The sequence below is a fragment of the Pongo abelii genome, chromosome 21 (assembly GCF_028885655.2).
Source record: "Pongo abelii isolate AG06213 chromosome 21, NHGRI_mPonAbe1-v2.0_pri, whole genome shotgun sequence".
NCBI lineage: Eukaryota > Metazoa > Chordata > Mammalia > Primates > Hominidae > Pongo > Pongo abelii.
The window spans coordinates 34,959,427-34,985,151 of NC_072006.2; the positions used below are offsets into that span (position 1 = coordinate 34,959,427).

At 40.1% G+C, this 25,725-nt stretch overlaps 1 protein-coding gene across 2 annotated transcripts in view; it reads left to right on the top strand.

Annotated features, from left to right (window-relative positions):
- CSNK2A1 (casein kinase 2 alpha 1) overlaps positions 1-25,725 on the top strand; it is a 61,246-nt gene that overhangs the window by 33,666 nt on the left and 1,855 nt on the right. For both annotated transcript variants that reach the window (XM_054541466.2, NM_001132746.1), the window contains 11 exon segments: positions 1,561-1,770; positions 4,955-5,066; positions 10,246-10,347; positions 10,874-10,924; positions 12,405-12,464; positions 14,386-14,469; positions 17,804-17,914; positions 20,300-20,401; positions 21,404-21,504; positions 22,619-22,767; positions 23,743-23,829. In XM_054541466.2, the coding sequence (XP_054397441.1) occupies positions 1,670-1,770; positions 4,955-5,066; positions 10,246-10,347; positions 10,874-10,924; positions 12,405-12,464; positions 14,386-14,469; positions 17,804-17,914; positions 20,300-20,401; positions 21,404-21,504; positions 22,619-22,767; positions 23,743-23,829 (1,060 nt within the window). In that variant the 5' untranslated portion in view covers positions 1,561-1,669.

The window sequence follows — 25,725 nt, forward strand, 5'->3', positions numbered from 1 at the left end:
CTGAGCAACAAGAGCGAAACTCCATCTCAAAAAAAAAAAGAAGAATAGGTATATTCTCTTAACTATTGTGATTATGTACCAACTTCACAAATTTACATTGATACAATAATTTAATACCCTCTGAATTCCAGTTCTGTCAATATTGTTTCTTATAGCATCTCCACCTCCACCTCCTGCAGTATAGGATATAGTCTAGAATAGAGTATTGCATTTATGCAGTGTCTCTTTAGCCTCCATTTGTCTTTTATGCTATGGACATATTTTAGGAGTATAGTACCCCTTCCCCCTTTTTAAATAGACATGTCCTCTTTTTCTGAATGATTCCTAGTAATTGAATTGAAGTTGTGGCTGGGTGTGGTGGCTCACATCTGTGATCTCAGCACTTTGGGAGGCTGAGGTAGGAGGATTGCTTGAGTCTAGGAGTTCGAGACCAGCCTGGGCAACATGGTGAAACACCGTCTCTACTGAAAATACAAAAAATTAGCTGAGGGTGGTGGCGCGTGCCTGTAGTCTCAGCTACCTGGGAGGCGGAGGTGAAAGAATCACCAGAGTCCAGGAAGTTGAGGCTTCAGTGAGCCATGATCACACCACTGCACTCCAGTCTGGGCAGTGGAATAAGACCCTGTCTTAAAATACATACGCACATACAAATTGAAGTTATGCTGTCTCAGCCAGGAAACTGCATAAGTGTTGTATCCTTCTCACGTTATCACATCTAGAGACTCAATACAATTTCATCTAAATGCATAATGAGGGGAATCAGGAAATGCTGTAGGAGATAGGGAAGACATCATTGGAAAGGAACCTGATTTGATAGCATATTTCTAACATCTTACTTATTTTCCCCCAGTGTCAAATTTTGCATTAGCTCAGCTAATCTGTATTACTGTTTTATACCAGTTTTTAAGCTCCTGTATTAAATATAAAGAGAATATTACTGATTTCTGTTTTTAAATTTAATGAAACCAAGTGTGTCTTTCAAATGGTGATCAAGAGTCTACTGATTATTACTATAAGGTTCCCCCAAAAGATTTGGATTGGTATAAGATGACATGGAGCTTTGATGTATGAGAACAAGCCTTTATTCTCTTCCTGATTTTATCAAATATGAGTCAGACTGACAAGTTGTACTCTTAGCTTTGCCGCCATTCTAGAACCTTTTAGCACCCCTACTTAAGTTACAGAAAGCTGCTGAAAGGAAAGTATTTTTCTTGCCAATACCTTTTGTAGAATATATAACTAGTAGTAATGCTGATGTATCTATCCTCAATGCCATTTTTCCCTTCCAGGCAACCTTACAAAAATCATTCAAATTTTGCCTGCAGAGGTAACAGGATACTTGGCAAAATATGATTAAAGCAAATATCAGTTTACTGTATTTCTTGGGATTTTTCTTCTCATGTTATAGGAAGCACTGGTTGACAAAGTTGAGCTATATTTATTGGCTGTAGGTAGGAGAGCCAGAGGTATATTTCAGGCCATTAATATTTGTAAGATTATTTCCTTCCCATATACCTTCTGTAAATGATTCCTTGGACTTTGTGCATTTTGTTTCTGCAGTTTGAAGAAAACAGGTCTGAAACAAGGTCTTACCCCCAGCTGCTTCTGAACACAGTGACTGCCAGATCTCCAAACATCAAGTCCAGCTTTGTCCGCCAACCTGTCTGACATGTCGGGACCCGTGCCAAGCAGGGCCAGAGTTTACACAGATGTTAATACACACAGACCTCGAGAATACTGGGATTACGAGTCACATGTGGTGGAATGGGGGTAATTGTTTTTGTTGACTTTGTTATACTCACTCAAAGGGCTGAATCTTGTGGATCTGTTGAGTAGTTTTTGTCAGAAAACCTCCATGACTCTGTATGTGTATACCTCAAGATCAAAGCCCAATTTGTGTTTTCTTCTTTTGAGCTGAAAATTTGGTTTTGCAGTGAAGAAGCAGAGTTGCTTTGGCAAGTGAACAATTTTAATGGGCTTACCATTTAAAAATCATTTTAGTTTCTTATCCTTTTCTATGATGTATATGCAGTCATGCACCACATAACAACGTTTGAATTAATGACAGACTACATGTAGGACAGTGGTTCCATAAGATTATAAGAGAGCTGAAAAATTTCTGTGACCTAGTGATGTCATCATAACATCAGCAGTGCATTCATTACCTTTTCTATGTTTAGATACACAAATACCATTGTGTTACAATTGCCTGAAGTATTTATTACGGTACACATTTGTATCCTAGGAGCCGTAGGCTATACCCTAGGTATGTAGTATGCCATACCATGTAGGTTTGTGTAAACACTCTGATGTTTAACACATTTCTCAGAATGTCATTAAATAACGCATGACAGTATTCTGTATGGGCACCTGGCAACAAAAAGTTACCTATCAGCTTGCTTAGCAAGCCAAGGGCATTGCAGATCAGTGAGAATTGATACTTGAGAGACTTTGAAAACGCCAAAGTCTTACATAAAGTGTTTTTGAGGTAGAGAATGTTGTTTCATGTTAATACAGGAGGATGAAACAGTTCTCCAAAAAGGTAACTTCTTTCTGATGAGAAACAGAATGAAATTCTTAAACATTTGCCCTTATCCTGAGACTAGGCATGTCTTAGCATGGAATTCAGCCCAAATTCTATCTTGAACAGTTGTAGTCTGCCTGAACACCTGTGTTTGCCCTCCTAATTCTCTGTGCAGACTCATTTGGATGTTTGCATTTCCTGTCCCAATGTGGTAGACATTTAATTGGTCAGATCATACTTTTGTGATAAAAGCATTTTGACATTCAAGTGCAAAAGAAAGCAATTTGAAAACTAAAGCTGCAGCTCCTGTATGCTGTATTTTATATCTGACTGCATGTGATTTCCGTAACCTGTAAGTGGTTAGTGGATGGCTTCCCTAAATTGTCATAGGGCGTATTTTTAATCTTGAGTATGCCATGAATTTGTGTGTGTGTGTGTGTGGAAATGAGTCTTGCTCTGTTGCCCTGGCTGCAGTGCAGTGGTGTGATCTCAGCTCACTGCAGCCTCCGCCTCCTGGGTTCACGCGATTGTCCCACCTCAGCCTCTCGAGTAGCTGGGATAACAGGCACCTTCCACCCCACCTGGCTAGTTTGAGTATGCCATGATTCTTAACAGTAAATATGTTGCTTCTGAATACAGAGGCACTGTATGCTGTAAAGACACCATTAAATGCCAGTGTGGTTTAGTACCAATAAATGTTGTTACTACTGATAATCTAACAATTCTCCTCTTATGTCACAGGCTTTGGACTCTAGGTAACACTGTGTTTACTATAGGAATTTCAACTGCTATCTTCAAATTGAGTGCTTTGCACTTAGTTCTGCCTAAATGGCACTAAAGAACCCTTTTGGGCTTTTGGCATGATTCTGTTTGCTTGCTGGCATTTGTTTTGTATGCCCTCCCATAGGAAGAGAACTCAGCCAGAAGTAGGAGCATTCTTCCCCTAGACCTGCCATGATTATTATGCTGTCCATTGTTTTTAGTACCTTTTGTCTTTTCATTCACTTTCTTTTTAGCTGCTTGAGGAAAATGAATGGTTGAGATAGTTGATTTGGTTCATATTGGATACTTAGTAGGTCCAGCAGGAGTAGATAGAATTTAGGCCTTAATGGAACTATGTTTGTCATTCTTCAGAGGAAAGCGCTCTACATTGGAAGCAGGCAGGGGCAAGAGGAAAATGTTGGCATTTCCCTTATTCTACCTCTGTTTATTACCTCTGATGTTGCTTATTGGTCACAGAATATGGGTATAAGTAGAGGAGGGGACCGCTGATTATAGTTTACAATCTGTAGTGTGCTTTGTACTACACATGGACTATCCCCAGAGCTTTCCCTGGAGGGCAAATAGATTAAGTCTATACATTTGAGAGCCATTTACTTTCAAAGAGGCCTGTTAAAAATCAGCTGCTGCCAAAGTGTGGCTAGATTGAAACAGTCTTGCAAAATGTTTTTAGTTCCTGCTAAGTGCCAACACTGGACCAAGCACTAAGGGACAAGAATATATAAAAATTATTCTCCGGCCGGGCGCGGTGGCTCACGCCTGTAATCCCAGCACTTTGGGAGACTGAGGTGGGCGGATCACAAGGTCAGGAGATCGAGACCATCCTGGCTAACACGGTGAAACCCCATCTCTACTAAAAATACAAAAAAATTAGCCGGGCATGGTGGCCGGGCGCCTGTAGTCCCAGCTACTAGGGGAGGCTGAGGCAGGAGAATGGCATGAACCCGGGAGGCGGGGCTTGCAGCAAGCTGAGATCACGCCATTGCACTGCAGCCTGGGTGACAGAGCAAAACTCCGTCTCAAAAAAAAAAAAAAAATTATTCTCTTGGGGAAAGCTGTCTCTTGTTGGAGACAAACATATTTAGAACAAACCTTAATACAAGCTAGCTCCATGTCATGTGCCAATAACAGTTTGGAATTAGAAAGAATAATTGAAAGGTATAAGTTTTTCTAGTTATAGAATTTGAAACACATGTATTTTAATTGGCCTAATTAAAAAAAAAATACAATGGACCAGGCGCGGTGGCTCATGCCTGTAATCCCAGCACTTTGGGAGGCCGAGGTGGGCGGATCACGAGGTCAGGAGATCGAGACCATCCTGGCTAACACGGTGAGACCCCCGTCTCTACTAAAAATTCAAAAAATTGGCTGGGCATGATGGCAGGCACCTGTGGTCCCAGCCACTCGGGAGGCTGAGGCAGGAGAATGGTGTGAACCCGGGAGGCGGAGCTGGCAGTGAGCGGAGATCCGCGCCACTGCACTCTAGCCTGGGCAACAGAGCGAGACCCGTCTCAAAAAAAAAAAAAAAACAATTTGGGAATTGTTTGAAATACTTCTTATTTCTATTACACCTGCTGGTAATAGATTCCTGTAAGTTGAATTGATGCTGATAATTTGACTGTTTATAAGTCATTTTGTTTGTGTCCACAGAAATCAAGATGACTACCAGCTGGTTCGAAAATTAGGCCGAGGTAAATACAGTGAAGTATTTGAAGCCATCAACATCACAAATAATGAAAAAGTTGTTGTTAAAATTCTCAAGGTGAGTACAAGAGATAATTTCAGAGGTATTTGGAATATAGATTTTTAAAAATAGTTTTGAAGACTTTTTTAAAACAGCATTTAAAAGGTTTTTGGTGCCAAAGCAAATAAATAAAATTTTATTGTATCCTATGAACTCAATAGAACAAGTTCTGCTTATTTGACAGATCAGGAAACTGAAGCAAGAGAAGTGATTTGAGTTGACTCATATAGCTAGGTTGTGGCAGAGTGAGGGAGCAAAGGTACAGTCTCTTCTCTCCCAGTTCTTGCCTAATACTTATTTCCTTTACTTTTCATTATATAATGAGGCTTTTGTTTTCAATAAATAAATCATTGCCTCTACTTTGTAAAGATGAGGAGTCACAGGACTCGAGGGGGACAGACAGATGATATTAGTGCAGCTAGTCTGGTGTAATTGCCCTTGCTTAGATGATGTGAGTGATAGGGACTGAAACAAACTGGGAAACACATGCCTCTTCAAAAGGAGTTAGCTGCTTCTCAGCTAAAGCTGATGATTGCCTTGCAGTAATGCAAGTCCATTGTTGCTTGATACTCTGTTTTGCAAATAAAAGCCAGAAATTTATATTTGTATATGAATTTTCCTGACTTAAGTGTTGGCTCAAGATTTTAAAAAAACAATGCACAGGCCAGATTTGGCCTCTGGGCGACCAATATACAACTTTTAATTTAGTTATAACTATGCTGTGCGCTGTCATATATTGGGAACTTAGCATATAGTTCCTTACTACAGGAACTTTTTCATATTTGACACTGAAAAGTAGAAGTTTCCAAACTTTCTCAATTTATAACACTTATACTGTCTTTAATTTTTCATGGTACTCCTAAATCAAGAAATACCTCATAGTTCTCTGTATTAAGTAGCAAGGTCCAAATAGCTAAGTAAGTTTTGTTTTTTTTATTGTTTTTGTTTTTGTTTTGAGGAGGAGTCTCGCTCTGTCGCCCAGGCTGGAGTGCAGTGGCGCGATCTCGGCTCACTGCAACCTCCGCCTCCTGGGTTCAAGCGATTCTCCTGCCTTAGCCTCCTAAGTAGCTGGGACTACAGGTGCACACCAGCAATGCCCGGCTAATTTTTGTAATTTTAGTAGAGACGGGGTTTCACCATATTGGTCAGGCTGGTCTTAAACTCCTGACCTCAGGTGATCCACCCACCTCGGCCTCCCAAAGTGCTGGGATTACAGGCATGAGCCACTGCACCTGCCTGCTAAGTATTTATATTTTAGCAACTTGGTAGCCATTTAAAAAGTTACTCACATAAATTAAAAGAAAAAAGTTAATTTTATTCTTATATAACTATAATTTATTACTATTGGGTTATGTAAACCTGTTACTGCACAGCTTTTCAAATGTTGTAATTGGTTGGACACCACCACCCTCATTTCCTGTCATTGATTTTTGTGCAGTACTTGCTTTTTATCACAGCAACTACTGCAAACCCAGCTTCACAAAAATATGCCATCACAAGGAGTATAATACAATCTAATGTTGAAACTACGAACTACCTCAAGCTGGTAGTGCACCCAGTGTCTGGCAGATTCAACGATTGGTTGGTGTGTCTTCCTCAAAAATTTAAAGTATTCCACAGTACTCCTGTGCATTGCTGGGGTGCCTCACATGCCATTTGAGAACGAAAGAGTTTAAGTATTTATATCTATCTTGAAATATGTAGAAAGAGAACTAGGTTGGAAATCAAAACATGTGGGTGACTAGCCATAGTAGTCCTTTTAACCTAGGACATGTTTATCCATCTATTAAAAAGAATGTTGGCTGAGCATGGTGGCATGTGCCTTTAGTCGCAGGTACTCGAGGAGCTAAAGTGGGAGGATCGCTTGAGCCTGGAAGTTGAAGGTTGCACTGATCTATGATCAAACCACTGCACTCCAGCCTGGGCGATGAGAGTGAGACACTGTCTCAAAAAACAAAAAGGATCAAACACCAAGTTATGTGTATATATACATACGTTGGAGACTGGAGTTCTTTGTGATTGTATGGTGATATTCATGTGGAAAGGTATATGATAGAATGAGGTGATATATTATTATTTAGAGCCACATGAAAAGCATGAATAGTGGGTCTACAGTTCAGAAGAGGGTAGTAGTTAGGAAAAGCTCCCTGGAGCTGTCTTCAGGCTGAATGGGAGGAGGATTTGGATAGGTGTTGGGTGGAAGTGGTGAAGGGAAGCAGGCTGTAGGGTGCACCAAGATAAGAAAAGAGGAGGAGGGAAAAGTGAGAGAAAGATTTCATGTGAAAGATGTTATGTGACCATACATAGGAGTTGAACTTGGAAAGAGAGATTAAGTTGGCGAAGGCCTGGAAAAAATAATCTCTGCCATTTCCTTGCAGTCTTAAAATTATATGACTATCTCTTCTAGGTAATTGTGAGCCCTTGATGATTTTGAATGAAGGTTGATTTAGAAAGATTTTTTTCAGCTCAGTCTTTCTAACTGTATTGTATATTTTACTGTAACTGTGGGTAGGTGGTGTAAGTATAGATGAAGTTCCTTCGTAAACCGTATTTAAAATTTTTAATCTCCCCTATTTATTTAATAAGACAAAAGTTGCATTGATCACATTAAATTAGGGCCTGAGTCAGCTGCCTGGTCTGTCACAAACCAGCTTTTTAAGTTTATAGATTTGAAGGATTCTGTAGAGTAGTTTTGTCAACCAGAAGCCTTTTTTTCCACTAAAAAATCCAGCAGTTGGGTTAATGGAAAACAGGAGGTAAGTTGTTGGGTTAGTCTCTGCAGGGTGGAAAGATCTCCCAGATACTATAACAGTTTTTAAAGATCTGAATAGTTGAAGCAGGAAGAGAAGACTTATATTATCTTGTTTCTTAGGTAGATATTGTATTGGGTAAGAGGTCGTGGGTTGAATTCAATGTGGACTACATGGAAGTCATTAGTAAAATAGCTTCTATTTATTGGGTACCACTTTGCATTGGACCTGTTCTAACCGTGGTATGTAAATCACTAACGGGCGAGTATGGTCCCTTTCAGCAATGAGAAACATTTAAATGCTTTTCTGAACACTGCACAACCACAAAGCCAGGTTTTGAGAACTGTCAATGTTTCCAAAATCTGCTTGCTTTCTGCTACCATGTGCTTGAGGCTTAAGACAAAGTTAAAAGAATTTATAGTATTATTTGGTAGTTTCTGGACCTGGATCATTAGCCTGGAAAGTATCTAAAAATAAATCCCCCATTTCCCTCTCAAGATTTTGATTTAGTGAATCTTGGTGGATTCTGTGAGTCTGTATAGTAAAAAAAAATCCCGGTGATTGTTGGTCATCAAACTTTAGTAACCACCAATCTTGTTAATGAAGAGATGAGATGTACTTAACTTCTAAGAGTTATATGCAGTGCATCCAGTCTGAGGTGACCAACACCCTAGGAAAAGACCTGCACAGTCCAGTACAGCAGGCACGCAGGCCACATGAGGCTGTTAAGCACTTGAAATATGGCTGGGCTGAATTGAGATATGCTGTAAGAGTAAAATACATTAGATTTCAAAGGTTTAATATAAAAAAAGAAGGTAAAATAGATTAGTAATTTTTTATATTGATTTATATGTTAAAATAAGATTTTAGATTAATAAAGTACATTAATTTTGTCCTTTTTGTCCTTTTTAAAATTTTCTTGATGTGGCTACTAACACATTTAAAATTACACATGTGGTTTGTATTGTATTTCCTTTGGGCCAGCACTGTTTTTTAGACTATTCAGGAGAAGGCTTTATAAGCCCAGGCACAGTGGCTCATGCCTATAATCCCAGCACTTTGGAAGGCCAAGGCAGGCAGATCATGAGATCAGGAGTTCGAGACCATCCTGACCAACATGATGAAACCCCGTCTCTACTAAAAATACAAAAATTAGCTGAGCATGGTGGCTGGTGCCTGTAATCCCAGCTACTCGGGAGGCTGAGGCAGGAGAATTGCTTGAACCCGGGAGGCAGAAGTTGCAGTGAGCTGAGATCATGCCACTACACTCCAGCCTAGGCGACAGAGCAAGACTGCCTCAAAAAAAAAAAAAAAAAGGCTTTATAAAGGAGGTGCAGTTGGACCAAGGCCCTCCTCAGACAAAAATGAAAAGGATTCCATACTAGAACAGATGTGGAAAGGATGGGTAAGGACAAAGGAATGTTTAAGATACCCTCTGTAGAATACTCTTTAGAATGGAGGGATTCATTTATAAGAGTATTGGCACTTGTATTGGCACTTTGGGAGGCCGAGGCAGGCGGATCACGAGGTCAGGAAATCGAGACCATGCTGGCTAACATGGTGAAACCCCGTCTCTACTAAAAATACAAAAATTAGTTGGGCTTGGTGGCGGGTGCCTGTAGTCCCAGCTACTCGGGAGGCTGAGGCAAGAGAATGGCGTGAACGCGGGAGGCGGAGGTTGCAGTGAGCCAAGATTGCACCACTGCACTCCAGCCTGGGTGACGGAGCGAGACTCTGTCCCAAACAAAAAAAAAAGAGTATTGGTGATCAGGCTAGACAGTTACTATTATGTTATGTTTCAGCCATATTCCGAAATCTTTCAAATACCTCATTTTCTTGCAAAAATCTTATGAGATGGGTAGTCCTGTTACTCATTTTACACTTAACGAAAGGCTTAGAGAGGTTATGTAGTTTGCCATTAACAGCTAGCAGATAGTAAAGGTAGGTTTCACATTGGGCATTGTGACTCCAAGACCCACACTTTACCCTCAGGGTTATGCTACACAAAGATGTTTTGGCCATCCTTGTTGTTGGCCCTGATTAGAGGAAGAAATGGAAAGGGCCCATGTTTCATCCTAATTGATAAAAAGTTTGATATACTTTAGTATTACTAACCATTTAAATTGCTACTTTGTAAGGTTTTAAGACATTAACATGTTTAACATGTTTTAAAACATTAACATCAAGACTGATGATTGAAATGCTAATTCTGCAGAAGTGTCTGGTCTTTGGAATAGAAATCTTTTTTTCTTTCAATTCAACATTTGTAAGTACCTGCAGAATACCTGGCACAGTGCTAGGAGAAGGATTCAGAGACGAATGTGACACATTTTCTTCCTTCAAGGTGCTCATAAGTAAGCCATTTATGATTTATGTATTACACTATGTGTTGAAATACTCTGAAATTTTTTTTTTTTTTTTTTGCTGATGTACTTTTCCCCTTTCAGCCAGTAAAAAAGAAGAAAATTAAGCGTGAAATAAAGATTTTGGAGAATTTGAGAGGAGGTCCCAACATCATCACACTGGCAGACATTGTAAAAGACCCTGTGGTGAGTATAGTAGGTGTTAGCAAGGCCGCCAGAGCTGAGATGGTGTTTGACCTGGAGCACAACTGGCCTCTTTTTGTTCCCTCTCCCAACCCTCATCATTAAGTCCTGCTTTGAAAGTGCTTAATCAGATATACCATTTAACTAGCTTGGGTCTTTCTTTCAAAGAGACCTCCACCCACAGACTATTTCTTATTCTTCTAGGCTAAGAGACTGATAGCACTGGAAACTGAAATGTGTTAATCCATTTTGCAAACTCAGGTCCGATGCCGATGGGCGATGGGCGCATTGTCGGGCTGCCTAGAGCCTGGTGAGACTTCAGCTCCATGTCTTCTGTTTGAAATCCATCCCAAAAATGACCTAAGTGTGGTGATGATCAGAGCGGGGAGGGCTTGTAGCAATAGAGGGTTTCTTACTACTGAGGCGAGGACTGCCAAATTTCACCATGCAGCATCCGCAAACATTGTCCCCACTAAAGCTGTCAGGGCTATTGCTAATGTGTGTTTTTGTTTTTGTTCTTTTCCCCTAGTCACGAACCCCCGCCTTGGTTTTTGAACACGTAAACAACACAGACTTCAAGGTATAATATATAACCAACTGTTTCGGGCTAGTGGGTTTTTAGACCACATAGCCTTTGGGGATGATGCTGTTAGGAGAGCTTGCTTCGCATTTGTTTTTAAAAAGATTTTCATCCTTACAGTGCAAATTTTAAGATAGAAGAACTCCTATATAAGCAGTGCCCACTTGCTGCATCTTGATATTTTGCCCATTTGTTTAATGTTCTTTTTAATGACCAACACATTTACTTCTCACTACTTAGTTGACAGTTTCTCCTGATGTTCAACCTAATGAAGGCAGCAACACATGTTCACTTAGGATCTGGCCATATGGCAATTCGCTTTAAACAATAGTGTTCAGGAAGAAATATATTGTATATATAAAAGTAGGGACTGCTTATTTCTTAGGATTCCTCATAAACTGTGGGCTATAGATCTTAAAAGGCAGGGATCGAGGAAGGATAATGTCAAATTCTGCCATAACACAAACCTCTATAAGAGATATCTCAGAATTCCATTCTATCCAGTGGCCTACTTATTTCACACAGTTCCAATTTTACAGAAGAATATAGTTACTCCTTTGGAGTAAAAGTGGTAAAGATCTTTGATTTGCCTTTCCACCAGTCCAGTATCCGGAATGTTATATATTAATAAATTAGTGAATTCTTTTGCAGAGATAGGGAAAAAGGAAGAGGAACTGTTTTAGAGTCAGAATGATAATTTCAAGAAAAACTTTGTCAGAAGACATTGCTAACCATTTAAAGAGACGTACCCGTGGCTGGGCATGGTGGCTTACACCTGTAGTCCTAGCTACTGGGGAAGCTGAGGTAGGAGGATTGCTTGAGCCCAGTAGTTTGAGGTTGCAGTGAGTTATGATCGCAGCACGGCACTCCAGCCTGGGCAGCAGAGTGAGACCCTGTCTCCAAAAAAAAAAAAAAAAAAAAAGATATGTCCATGTGAAAAAACATTCTGCAACTCTTTGGAAACTGGAAAGGGTACATAACAGTTGTTCACAGAGTTTACTTTCCAATTCGAGCAAGAATAGTTTTGTTAAATTGACTCAACAGGTTCGGCATCATGCCATCTGCATACCCACTGGTGATCTGCAGGGCCAACTATGTAAGCCAAAGATGAGTTAGTTCCCTACTAAGGAGGCAGTATGTTTGCCAAAATGCCTCTTTTGAGAAGGTCTGAAGATACATGAAAAGCAAACTAAATTATAGGTGTGTGTCAGTGCATATTAACGTATCTAGATCAGTATGTTTCTAACAGTGGATTATAGCTTCCGCAGTATATGTTTAAGTAATTCTTCACTTTTAAGAGTTGAAGACCCAAAGCATCTCTTTAAAGTTAATGTAATGTTGGAGAAATAGAGGGCAGTGAATGGACAGATCTTGGAACAACGGTAAACGAGCCAAGTCTTGGTTTGAATTACTGTGAGTGAGGGTGAAAAATGCCTTTCTGTCAGCATTATTTCATGGCTCAAACATTTGTCTTTAACAGCAATTGTACCAGACGTTAACAGACTATGATATTCGATTTTACATGTATGAGATTCTGAAGGTAAGTGAACCTTGAATACTAAATATTTTTTAAATTGGTCTTCTCTTTGTTAAATAGTCAATTGATGGTAGAAAAGCCAGCAGATTAACTTTGTAAAGTATGTTGAAAGAAGGGACCTCTATATAAGTTTTTAATAAGTTAATAGTATCATACCTGTAATCCCAGCGCTTTGGAAGGCTGAGGCAGGAGGATTGCTTGAGGCCAGGAGATCAAAAGACCAGCCTGGGTGACATAGTGAGACCCCCATCTCTACAAAAAAATTTTTTTAATTACTTGGGCATGGTGTGCACCTGTAAGTCCCAGCTACTTGGGAGGCCAAGGCAGGAGGATTGCTTGAGGCCAGGAGATCAAGACCAGCCTGAGCAACATAGTGAGACCCTGTCTCTACAAAAAAATTAAAAATTAGCTGGGCATGGTGGCTTATGCTTGTAATTCCAGCTATTTGGGAGGCTGTGACAGGAGGATCTCAGGAATTTGAGGCAGCAGTGAGCTATGATTGTCGCACAGGCTGGAGTGCAGTAGCCCAGAGTAAGACCCTGTCTCTAAATACATAAATAATAAAAATTAATAATAATAGTATCAGAACCCTTGTGCTAAGGGTTATGGAATGGGGTCTAGTGGGAGTATAATTTAGAACAATTTGAAAAAGAGTATTTGTAAGATAGTTAGCTGGGACTGACCCCTTAACAAATATTTGTAATTTCTGTGTGCCCCTACATAAGTTAAAAGTAAATTTTTCAAAACTCATGAAAACACCTGATGTGCTAGCTTCTGGTATACTTTATCTCACTTAAGATTCAACAAATAAAACAGTAAACTTCAACTCAGTTCTCAAAGGGTAATTGTCCTAAGGATTGTGTAAATTTCTGCTTATAGATTGCTAATTGAAAATTTACTTTCATTTCTAAAGTGGGGTCACCAAATATCTTGTTCCCAGTAGTCACAAGATCAGCTTCCTAGATGAGAGAATTGCTAAAAGTTGGCTAAGCTTTCTTACTAAATAAGAGTTGACATAAAGCCTGCCGTTGGAGCCTTAGAAGTCCCCTGAGGAGATTGTGCCAGCAGAGATACTTGATCTTTCCATTGGCTCATGCAGTTTGTGGCGAGAAAGGCTTTAGAAAGTTACAGATATGATTGCCCAGCCCTGGGAACTGTAGGAACCCAAGTTGCCCTTCAGGAAGGACAAGAATTTGGCCAACGACATCGGCTGACTGAAAGGCTGGGATTAACAAACCCCAAAGATTATACTACTCAGTTCCCTTTAGTTTGAGGTTGGAAACATTTCAGATTGGATTTGATGACCTAAATCAGGCATTGGCAAACTTCTTTAAAGGGCCAAATAGTAAATATTTTAGGCTTTGTGGGCCATGTAGTGTTCGTCACACTATTCAACTCTGCTGTTGTAGCACAAGAGCAACCATAGACAATATGCAAACAAATAGGCATGGCTATGTTCCAATAAAACATTATTTACAAAAGCAGACATCAGGCCAAATTTGGCCTGTGGTTTGCCAACCTCTGTTATAGACTCTTAACTGCTAAAGAATTAACTGTTCTTAGAATAAGACGTTTGTAGTAAAGATCAGTTTTCTTTCTTTGAGGGGTCTGTGAAAAATAATCTAGGATCTGGACAAGACAGAAAAATTTGAAGTGGTGCAATTTGGGTATACTTTGGGTCTTTAGGACAGAAAACATGTTGAAACAACTATGTCAGAAAAAGATCTCTAAGCTCAGAGAGCTGAGTTTGCTTGCTTATGAGATCATGAACAAGTCTCTGAAGCATTGCTGTGGAAGTGACTGTGTCCTCAGCTTGAATCCCAGGGGTATTGTGAGGCTAAAAGAAAAATTTACACGGAGGGAAAAGGAAAGGACTCTTACCTATTATTCATGCTAACTCATTTCTGACCTGTTCTTCCCACAGGCCCTGGATTATTGTCACAGCATGGGAATTATGCACAGAGATGTCAAGCCCCATAATGTCATGATTGATCATGAGCACAGAAAGGTAAAGTGATAGGCTGACAAGTGTTATTTATCTACGTGATGTAGTTAATTGCCCATCTTCAACACTTTATCCCTTGTATTGTCACAGACCCTAGTACCTATTTGGCACTTGAGAAATATTTGGTGAATGAATGTACGAATTTACAAATCAACATGTTTGAACCATTATTTATATTCCTAAGAATATTACCAAGAAGGAAACATTAGTATAGTGGGCAAAATGTTCATCTTCTAAGCCCAGAAACGTGGCTTCTAGTCTTGTTTATTGAATAACTAGTTTCCTGAGCAACTACTTTCTCTCCATTTGCCTTCTTTTTCTTACCTGTACAGTGTGGGTAATAATAGCCCTGCAGGCGACTAGGTATTCATGAGAATTAAATGTGCACAGTTAAGTGGATGAAATATACAGAAAATGCTACTTTTGTTTATTGGATGTCATGAGGGCCCTATTGTCTGCAAATGCTTTTACATGAGAGCTGTAATGGCCACATGCTTTAGCATTTCAGTTTTTTAAGGTGACCAAGCTATGATGACTTATCTGTTGTGGTCTTTGGGGAGGTAGGTGATTTATTTATGCAACTAAATTTTTTTTAGACACATACTATGTCAGAGGCACCATTCTAGGGGCTAGGGATATATAAGTGAACTAAACATACAATAAATGCTTGTCTTTTAGGAGCTACATTTAGGGAGCCTGGTGGGATAGAAAGTTATTTTGATGTAGAAGAAAAAACAAGAATAGGGAATGGCAAGAGGATATTTGCAGTTTTAAACCAGTTATAAGGGAAGGTTTCATTGGAAAGGTGACATTTTAGCACTGGGAGGGACCCAGCCATGCAGTCTTATGAAGAAACATGTCCCAAGGCAGAGTAAATAGCAAGTACAAAAGCCCTTCAGGTAAGGATATGTTTGGCATGTTGGAAGAGCAGCAAGGATAAAGCTGAGACAGAATGAATGCGGGGAAAGAAGAAGGAAATGAGATGAAAGAGATAAAACCAAATCATGTAAAACCTTATTGGTCATTGTTAGGCCTTTTCTCTGAAGATAGAGAGCTTTTGCATATTGTAAGCTTTAGCATGTTCTCACTTGAAATTTAAAAGTTAACTACACATCTATTAGAACAGCTAAAATAAAAAATAGTGATGGTACCAAGTGCTGGCAAAAATGTGAAGAAACTTGATCTCTCATACATTGCTGGTAGGAATGCAAAGTTTGGCATTTTGGAAAATGCTTAACTATTGTTTTATAGTTGGTTGGTTTCTTGAAAAGCTAAACATATGCTTACCATACAATCCTGCAGTGGCATTTATCTCAGAGCAACAAAATCTTAGGTCCACACAAAAGCCTGTATATGAATGCAACTATATTTGTAATAGCTTAAAATTAGGGGAAAAAGCTGGGTGCGGTGGCTCACACCTGTAATCATTTTGGGAGGCCGAGGCAGGCAGATGATGAGTTCAGGAGTTCAAGACCAGCCTGGCCAACATGGTGAAACCCCGTCTCTACTAAAAAAATAGAAAAATTAGCCGGGCGTGGTGGCGTGCACCTGTAATCCCAGCTACTCAGGAGGCTAAGGCAGGAGAATTGCTTGAACCCCAGAGGCGGAGGTTGCAGTGAGCCGAGATCATGCCACTGTGCTCCAGCCTGGGTGACAGAGCGAGACTGCGTCTCAAAAAAAAAAAAAAAAAAAAATGGGGAAAAGTGCCCTTCAATGAGGGAATGGTTAAACAAACTGGCATATCCATACCATATAATATTATTATGAAGTAGTATTTCTCAGCAATAAAAAGGAAAGAAGTATGATACATGCAACAACTTGGATGGATCTTATGCTTAGTGAAAAAAGGCAATCTCAAGAAAAGTTATATGCCAGTGACTCCATTTTTGTAGCATTCTTAAAATGATAGAGATAAAGAGCAGAGGGGTTGCCAGGGATTGGGCTAACACACAGGACATGTGTGTGGTGATGGAACAGTTCTATATCTTGTTGAGGAGATTATATGAAGTTACGTATGTGATGAAATTGCATAGAAACACACACACAAACACAAGCGTGCATGTAAAACTGGTGAAACCTCACTAAGATCTTTCTGAATTGTGCCATTGTCAGTTCTTGATTTTGATATTGTACTGTAGTTATGTAAGATGTTACTATTAGGGGAAACTGGGTAAAGGGTGCAGAGAATCTCTACTACTTTTTCAATTTCCTGTGAATCTATAATCTCTCCATAGCAACCTGAACAATCCTTTTAAAAAGCTGTTTAATTATTTTTTAAATAACTATTAAACTATTTAGTATGTATTAAACTGTTTAGACTACAGGGCAAGAGTGAAAGCAGTGAGACCAGTTAGGAGAAGGGGCTATGGCAATATATCAAACAAGAGGTGGTGGTGGCTTGGATCGGGGCAGTGGCAGTGGAGGTGATGATAATGGTCAGAATGTGGTAGAACCTTCAGAATTTTTTGATAGATTAAATGTGAGGTCTGAGAGAAACAAGAATCCAGGGTGAATCTTAAGTTTTGGCTTGTATGACAGGGTGAGTATCACCTTTAACTGAGCAGGGGGAGACTATGAGTGGAGGTGGTTTTTGCAGGGAGTAATCAAAGGTTTAGTTTTGAGATACAGGCAGTAAACTTAGTGCCAGAGCAGTCCTATGGTATTCCTCAGGGCCTACTGCTGGCACTTCAGATCATGGTCATGCTATGCACGGTGGGCAGATAAGCTTGCCTCTTACCCCTTTTTCCATGTTTAGGACACATTTTGGTAAAAGCTGTATTGTATGACTTTTCTGTTATTTCATCTATCCAGCAAATATTTATTCATTTTTCTCCTGTATACCAGGCATTATGTTGAATTCTGAAAATTACAAAGGTGAATAAAACAGTCCCTACCCCCAAGGAGCTTGTCGTCCATACTGAAAAAGAAAGGTAGAAAACATAAAGAGTTTAGGTTCTGTTAAAGAAATATATTTAAAATTCAGGGGGCTGAAGGCAATGATCAGACTTCATTGAGAAGCTGACTTAAATATCCCAAAAGTTAAGGAAATGCTTACCAATAGGATTATAGGCTGGGTAGCAGGGACATTTTAGTCATTGAGCAGTTTTAAGAAATTTGTAAAAGCACAAATGAGATTGTGTCTTTCAGGAACAAAATCATGGAGAAAGTGGTATGTCAAGCTAAGCAGTTTTATTTTCATCCTAAAGGCTATAAGTAGTCAGTGGAGGGGTTTCAGTAGAGAGTGACGTATCTGGTATATTTTATCAAGAGTATGCTAATGGCACAATGTGGGTAGCTTAGAGAAAGATAAAATTGCTCATGATTTATTCTTTTTCAGCTACGACTAATAGACTGGGGTTTGGCTGAGTTTTATCATCCTGGCCAAGAATATAATGTCCGAGTTGCTTCCCGATACTTCAAAGGTCCTGAGCTACTTGTAGACTATCAGGTGAGACCAGAAGGGCAGGCACAATTTTGGTCCTGTGTTTATTTTGCACATAATTTACCAAAAAAAAAGTATCATTTTGTGCATTTAGGTAGGCCACTTAATGCACATTCACAGCTGTCCTTTTTATATGAAATGTAAAATATAAATCACCTTAATTCATGTACCATAACTTACATTACTTTTATTGTCATAATGTCAGTAGAATATGAATAGGTTTGCATTTGATCCTAACTTGAGGGAAAGTAGCCAAAGACACGTTCTATAATCAGCAGTTCCAGAACTGTTTTGAGAATTGTAAGCTGTTTTGTTTTTGTTTTTGTTTTTGTTTTGAGATAGAGTCTCACTCTGTCGCCCAGGCTGCAGTGCAGTGGCATGATCTCGGCTCACTGCAAGCTCCGCCTCCCAGGTTCACGCCTTTCTCCTGCCTCAGCCTCCCAAGTAGCTGGGACTACAGGTGCCCACCACCACCCCAGCTAATTTTTCTTGTATTTTTAGTAGAGACTGGGTTTCACTGTGTTAGCTAGGAAGGTCTCGATCTCCTGACCTTGTGATCCACCCTCCTCAGCCTCCCAAAGTGCTGGGATTACAGGCATGAGCCACTGCACCCGGCCTTTTGTTTGTTTTTTGAGGCAGAGTTTTGCTCTGTTGCCCAGGCTGGAGTGCAATGCCATGATCATAGCTGACCGCAGCCCCGAACTTCTGGGCTCAAGTGATCCTCCCAGCTTAGCCTCCTGAGTAGCTGAGACGACAGGCGTGCACTACCACACCTGGCTAATTTTTAATTTTTTTGTGTGTAGAGAGAAAGTCTCACTATGTTGCCCAGGCTGATCTCAAATTCCTGGGCACAACCCATCCTCCCACCCTGGCTCCCCAGAGTGCTGAGATTACAGGCAGGAGCCACCATGCCCATCCTGTAACTAAGTGTAACCAGTCTTCAGAGTGAATTCAAGAATGTTTTCTTGTTCTTCTGAACTGTATACTAAATAAAAAGGTCTTCTCCCCAACTCCCCCAAAAAGCCTTCTTCTCACAGAAAAAGGAGAAAGGAACCAAATTAATAATAGATTTGCCAAGTGTTTAAAAATCTAAAGTTTTCTTGGAAGTATCTTTTATGCCCAGTCTTTCCAGGTTATGACCGGTTGATTTTAAAAGTTTCAGACTCTTTGTTCTTGTAGGAATTTCTTTCTTGGGGTCTTAAGGCTATAGCCTGAGTTCAAAAAGCATTTTATGCATAAAAATAGTTTTTACAGTATTACTAATAATTGTGAAAAACAGAACACTGTCCTATTATAGGAAAATTAAAGATTGAATTCTAAAACATTTATGTAATAAAATACTAATGATACACATTGGATGGTCTCCATGGGCTAACAATTTGGAGGTTTTTTTTTTTTTTCATGTAAGTGAAGAAAACAGTTCAAAATAGTATATGTATTAGCTGAGCATAGTGGTGTATGTCTGTAATCCTACCTACTCAGGAGGCCTAAGCCCAGGAGTTGGAGACTGCAGTGAGCTATGATCACACAACTACACTCCAGCCTGGGCAACAGAGCAAGACCCTGTGTCTTTAAAAAAAAAAAAAAAAAAAAATGAGCCAGGCACAGTGGCTCACGCCTGTAATCCCAGCACTTGGAAAGGCCGAGGCAAGTGGATCACAAGGTCAGGAGTTCAAGACCAGCCTGGCCAAGATGGTGAAACCCTGTCTCTACTAAAAATACAAAAAAATTAGCCGGGCGTGGTGGTGGGCGCTTGTAATCCCAGCTACTCAGGAGGCTGAGGCAGAGAATTGCTTGAACCTGGGAAGCTGAGGTTGCAATGAGCCGAGATCACACCCCTGCAGCCTGGGTGACAGAGCAAGACTCTGTCTCAAAAAAAAAAAAAGTAAAAATTGTTTTAAAACCGAGTGAAAGATGCATAAAAGAAGAGACGAGCCAGGCATGGTGGCTCATGCCTGTAATCCTAGCACTTTGGGAATCTGAGGCGAGCAGATCATGAGGTCAGGAGTTTGAGACCAGCCTGGCCAACGTAGTAAAACCCCATCTCTACTAAAAATACAAAATTAGCCAGGCATGGTGGCACGCGCCTGTAGTCCCAGCTAGTCAAGAGGCTGAGGCAGGAGAATTGCTTGAACCCGGGAGGTGGAGGTTGTGGTGAGCCAAGATTGCGCCACTGCACTCCAGCATGGGCAGCAGAGTGAGACTCTGTCTCCAAAAACAAAAAAAAAGAAAGAAAGAAAAGACTAAAAAGAAATATATGAAGATGTTATTAGTGTTTTGATTTTGAGTCAGTGGAGTGATTTTTTTTTTAATTTTAAAAATTAATTTTTTATTTTGAAGTGACAAGCCTGAGGATTCACAGATAATAACAGTGAGTTTACTTTTATGCAGATGTACGATTATAGTTTGGATATGTGGAGTTTGGGTTGTATGCTGGCAAGTATGATCTTTCGGAAGGAGCCATTTTTCCATGGACATGACAATTATGATCAGGTAATATATGTTATACCCATTGAAAATTTTACTGGTCTAATGCAATGATAGCCAGAACTGCCTATAATTTTCAGTTCACTGTTTGTTCAGCCACCGTGATATTGATCCTTAGATTGATGTTTTGGGAGCTACCAGCTTAGCCTTTTGAAATCAGACTTTCCCCCCTAGTCTTTGTCGTTTGCATTGCTTGTTTTATTGTGAAGAATACAAATAAATTGTCATCCAGATTTTTAAAATAGGACATTACCTTAGAATTCTCCTAATAAAACCTTATTCTCCAATATGGTGTTTTCTCCAATATGTTATCCCATATGTGGTATTTCTGTGATCCTTTTGTCTCTTTATATGGGTTGAGTTATAGATGTTTCTTAAACTAACTCCACTTCCCCCTTGAAGATCAAAGGGCTCTTTCATTCACAAGAACCTGGAATGATTCTAGGACCTTGTGGAAGGTACCATTGCCTTGTTCCCTTTGAGCACCATGTCCAATTTTAATGAGTCAAAGAATACAACCTGAATTCCATTAAAGTCAATAACTCTGTATCAAGTGTCATGCAGTACTGAGGAATACAGAAAAAAGAAAGAATAGTTTTCTTCCCTCAGATAGTTCATAGTTGATCTTGTAAGGGAGTCAAACATACAACAAAATAGATTACAGTCATAACTTCAGAGTAGAAGTGTGGACAAGGCACAAAAGGCCGTAGTGGTGAGTAGTTTGAGTGTGCAATGGGAGCTTCCCAAAAGAAGCGACATCTTCAATTGGGTTTTGAGGGGAGAAAAATAAGAGTTCACCAGGGTGACATTTCAAGAGGAAGAAACCAGTTTATAAAGTAGTTTGCTTTTTCTAACACTATCACATTGAGTTGAAGTCTAAACTGTTAGGAGGTAGCATTCATACCTGTAGACGTGATGACCCGTTTATGTAAATTCAATCATTGTTAATTGTTGATTTGTTAATATAATATGCTTGTGGTATGAGTTTTTGTCTTTCTTTAATACTAGTTGGTGAGGATAGCCAAGGTTCTGGGGACAGAAGATTTATATGACTATATTGACAAATACAACATTGAATTAGATCCACGTTTCAATGATATCTTGGGCAGGTAAGTCATGAAACAAAATATGTGCATCTGTGGCTTAAGCACTTTGAGAGTGAACTGACACTTAGGATCTTCAAAACAGTTATGTTCTCTTTGCCAGCACTGTCAGGATGTCAGTGGTTCAGTGCCACAGGATGCTGCATTGAGCAGGCCTCTGATAAAGGCATTGGATTGAATGGCCCTTTATTCAAATTAACTTACAGGAGTCTGATGGAGGGGTTATAGCTAGAGGATTCCTACAAAATGAATGAAGTGTAGATTCTAGTAGAAGGGTTACAGTTGAGGCAAAAATCAAAATTTACCTTGCTTCTTTAAGTTAAAAACCTCTCTCCAAGAGAAAGAAATTGAAGTGGAAAATGCATGCTTTAAGACTGATGTGCAGGCTGGGCACAGTGGCTCATATCTGTAATCCCAGAACTTTGGGAGGATCACTTGAGCCCAGGAGTTGGAGACCAGCCTGGACAGCATAATGAGACCCTCGACTCCTTGCATGGTGATGTGTGGCAGTAGTCCAGACTACTAGGAAGCTGAGGCAGGAGCTTCCCTTGAGCCCAGGAGGGAATGCTACAGAGAGCTATGAACATGTGGCTGCACTCCAGTCTGGGCAACAGAGTGAGACCCTGTCTCAAAAAAAAAAAAAAAAAAAAAAAAAGACTATATGCAGACAACCGACTCTTAACAGTAGGGACTAGATACAGTACTTATACACTTAACCACTTAACAAGAGGAGATGGACTTTCCTGATGCAAAGGCTTTTGCTAGCCAAGTGGCAGAGATGCCAGGAATATGTGTGGGGATGGGAAATAGGCCTGGTGAGCTCAGCCACCTGACCCTCCTTGCTACACAGAAGCAGTCACGTCCTGTCAAGTAATCTGAATTATGTTTCTTAAAATTGAGAGAACTCAGATGTCTTTTTTTACTCTAGCTGTGTTGTTTCCAGTCTCCAGTTAGCTTTGTTGTCCCACTCAGTGGCAGAGTGGTGCAAGACTACTCTCTTGAGTTTGGATCCCTCTTTGCTTTTGTCTGGGCTATTAGCCACTAAGAAAAATGTAGGAATGAAATGTTGGGCTTCTGTGCCCACGTGGCCCATTTCTCATTCCCTCTTTTGGTCCTGCAGACACTCTCGAAAGCGATGGGAACGCTTTGTCCACAGTGAAAATCAGCACCTTGTCAGCCCTGAGGCCTTGGATTTCCTGGACAAACTGCTGCGATATGACCACCAGTCACGGCTTACTGCAAGAGAGGCCATGGAGCACCCCTATTTCTGTGAGTCCAGATATCTAGCCCACAGAGTTTGTGCAGGCGCAGAGTCCTATAGAACAGAGTCGTAATCCCAGCTCCTGTCAGCTTGCTGCAAAGTTAATTCACCCATGCTGAGCCTCAGATTCTTCCAGTGGGGATAGTGATGGCAACTACATTGCAGAATTATTGGAAGAATTCTTCTGTAACAGAATACATGACACAAGAACATTCCGAAATAAACTTTTTTCATACTGTGAGGATGACACTTCTCAGTGCCTCAGTCTGGAATGGTTGAATTAGAATACATAGCCCTATATCTTTCCTGTCTCTAGTAATCATTCATTGGAAAGAGGTAATGAGGCTTACAAATCTTAGAATTGTATGAACACCTTGACTTAGATTTGTGAGTATAGCCACCTGTGCCATCCTAAGTGAAAATACCACTTAGACCCACCCCATCCTCACCGTGGTGTTAGCTGCAACATTACATTTTTCCTTCGGTAATAGTGTGATGGTTTTGTACTGAATCATTTATACTTTTGCCCAGTCTCCTGTACCTGAAGCAGACAGATAGGCTGATTGAGATAGAGAATGTGGTCATAGCCCTAACCTACATGGACCTATAGCTTTGGCCTACTTGGTACTGGGCTGTGGACACACTGGTAATATATTACCATCTTTGCCGAGTTACAGTGTCTTGTCTCCATTAAACCTCAACAGGACCAGCTTCATTAAATTAGCTCTACTATAAATAATTACCTCATCTTTCCACCATTTGATTGAAAGGTTAGCTTTTACCACAGTTTGATAGGAAAGCTATTTCTGTTTTGTACCACTTGTCTAATTCTTGGTGAAGGCAATTGCCACCTTAAGTTCTTTGGGAAATAATGTAGAGTATAAATAAATGGCAAAGAATGAAGCTGACTGCTTTCAGGCTTCCAGACCATTAGTTTAATCTTTCAAGCAAAACAGAACCTAGCCTTTTTGTCTCTTTTCTAGACACTGTTGTGAAGGACCAGGCTCGAATGGGTTCATCTAGCATGCCAGGGGGCAGTACGCCCGTCAGCAGCGCCAATATGATGTCAGGTCAGTTCACTGGTAAATTTTCTTTAAAAAAATGTGGAAGTCAATTACTGTTCTTAGCTTTGTGGTCTGATTTCTTGTATACCTTCTCTGTACTGGTAGCCTTACGACTTTTTTTTAACCAGGTTTCAGCATGCTTGACACTTGGTATACTTTAGTGATACTGTCTTCAGTAGGGTTTCCCCTTCTAGGCTAGAATCCCAGCATTCCTGGCTGAAAATTTCTGGCATAGGGGCTTGAAAGTGCCAAGCCATGAAAAGGAAAAATACACCATTTCATCTTATAGTTTGAAATGACAGTAGTTACATGGCCCTTAGAAACAATGTTAAGAAATGGGGTATAGAGGTGGGGTTTATACATAGGTGTGTATGTGTACAAGGACAGTTCTGTGACATTTGCCAGAGCAACTATAGAGTGCCTATCAGTTGTAAAAACATAAGTAAAATGGTTTTTCATTATTGAATCATTGTGATATATAGTGAATTTTTGTAGAGTACCCAGTTATTCCAAAGGAACTACAGGCACATAGCATAAGAATTATACATGTAGGCAACATCCAAGTGGGTGCACATCTGGTAGTGAAGGCATTTACTTACATACCCTCAAATAATTGCTGTTGCCCTCCCCTTTTTTAAGAAAAGAACTAACTGCCTTCTGGAATTTACCCCTTAAGTATCCTACCTCTGTACAGAGTAATGTATATCCAAACTTACTTGTAGCCTTATTTGTAATAACAAAACATTGAGAATAGCTATCAGTAGGAAACTGGTTAAATCAGTTATGGTATATCCATTTAATGGAATGTGGTGCAGCCAGAGAAAAGAATGAATAAGAGTTTCATGTTCTGTTAGATCTCCAACTCCAATATAATAATGTGAAATTTAAAACTCAAGATGCAGGGCCAGGTGCAGTGGCTCATGCGTGTAATCCCAGCACTTTGGGAAGCTGAGGCAGGTGGAACACTTGAGGTCAGGAGTTCGAGGCCAGCCTGGCCAGCATGGCGAAACCCTGTCTCTACTGGAAATACAAAAAATTAGCTGAGCATCGTGGTGGGCACCTTTAATCCCAGCTACTTCGAGGCTAAGGCAAGATAATCGCTTGAACTTGGGAGGCAGAGGTTGCAGTGAGCCAAAATCGCACCGTTGCCCTCCAGCCTGGGTGAGAGTGAGACTCTGACTCAAAAAAAAAGTGAGATGCAGAGCCATGTCTAAGAGGAGTGGAGAAGAATATATAATAATGTTCTCATATATTATTAGAACAGGAGTGGAGAAGAATATATAATAATGTTCTCATATATTATTAGAGCAGGAGTGGAGAAGAATATATAATAATGTTCTCATATATTATTATTATTTATTTATTTATTTATTTTTTTTTTTTTTTGAGACAAGGTCTTGCTCTGTGGCCAAGGCTGGAGTGCAGTGGCACAATCTCAGCCGCTGCAGCCTCCACCTCCCAGGTTCAAGCGATTCTCCCACCTCAACCTCCCAGGTAGCTGGGACTACAGGCTCCCGCCATCATACCCAGCTAATTTTTGTATTTTTAGTAGAGATGGGGTTTCACCATGTTGGCCAGGCTGTTCTTGAACTCCTGACCTCAGGTAATATGCCCAGCGTGGCCTCCCAAAGTGCTGGCATTACAGGCGTGAGACACTGCACCTGGCCTTTGTATACTTTTTTGAACCTTTTGTATTTTGAACCATGTGAATATATTACCTGTGTGTACACACAAACACACACACACACACACACACACAAACATGATGAGAGAGGTGGAAAAATCGAATGGAAATAAATTCCAAAACACCGTTTTATCTTAGAAAGTGCTCTTTCGCCATTCAAATTGACTTTCAGTAATTTTGAAAGCTGCCAGCTATCAAGACAGCATGGTATAAGAGCA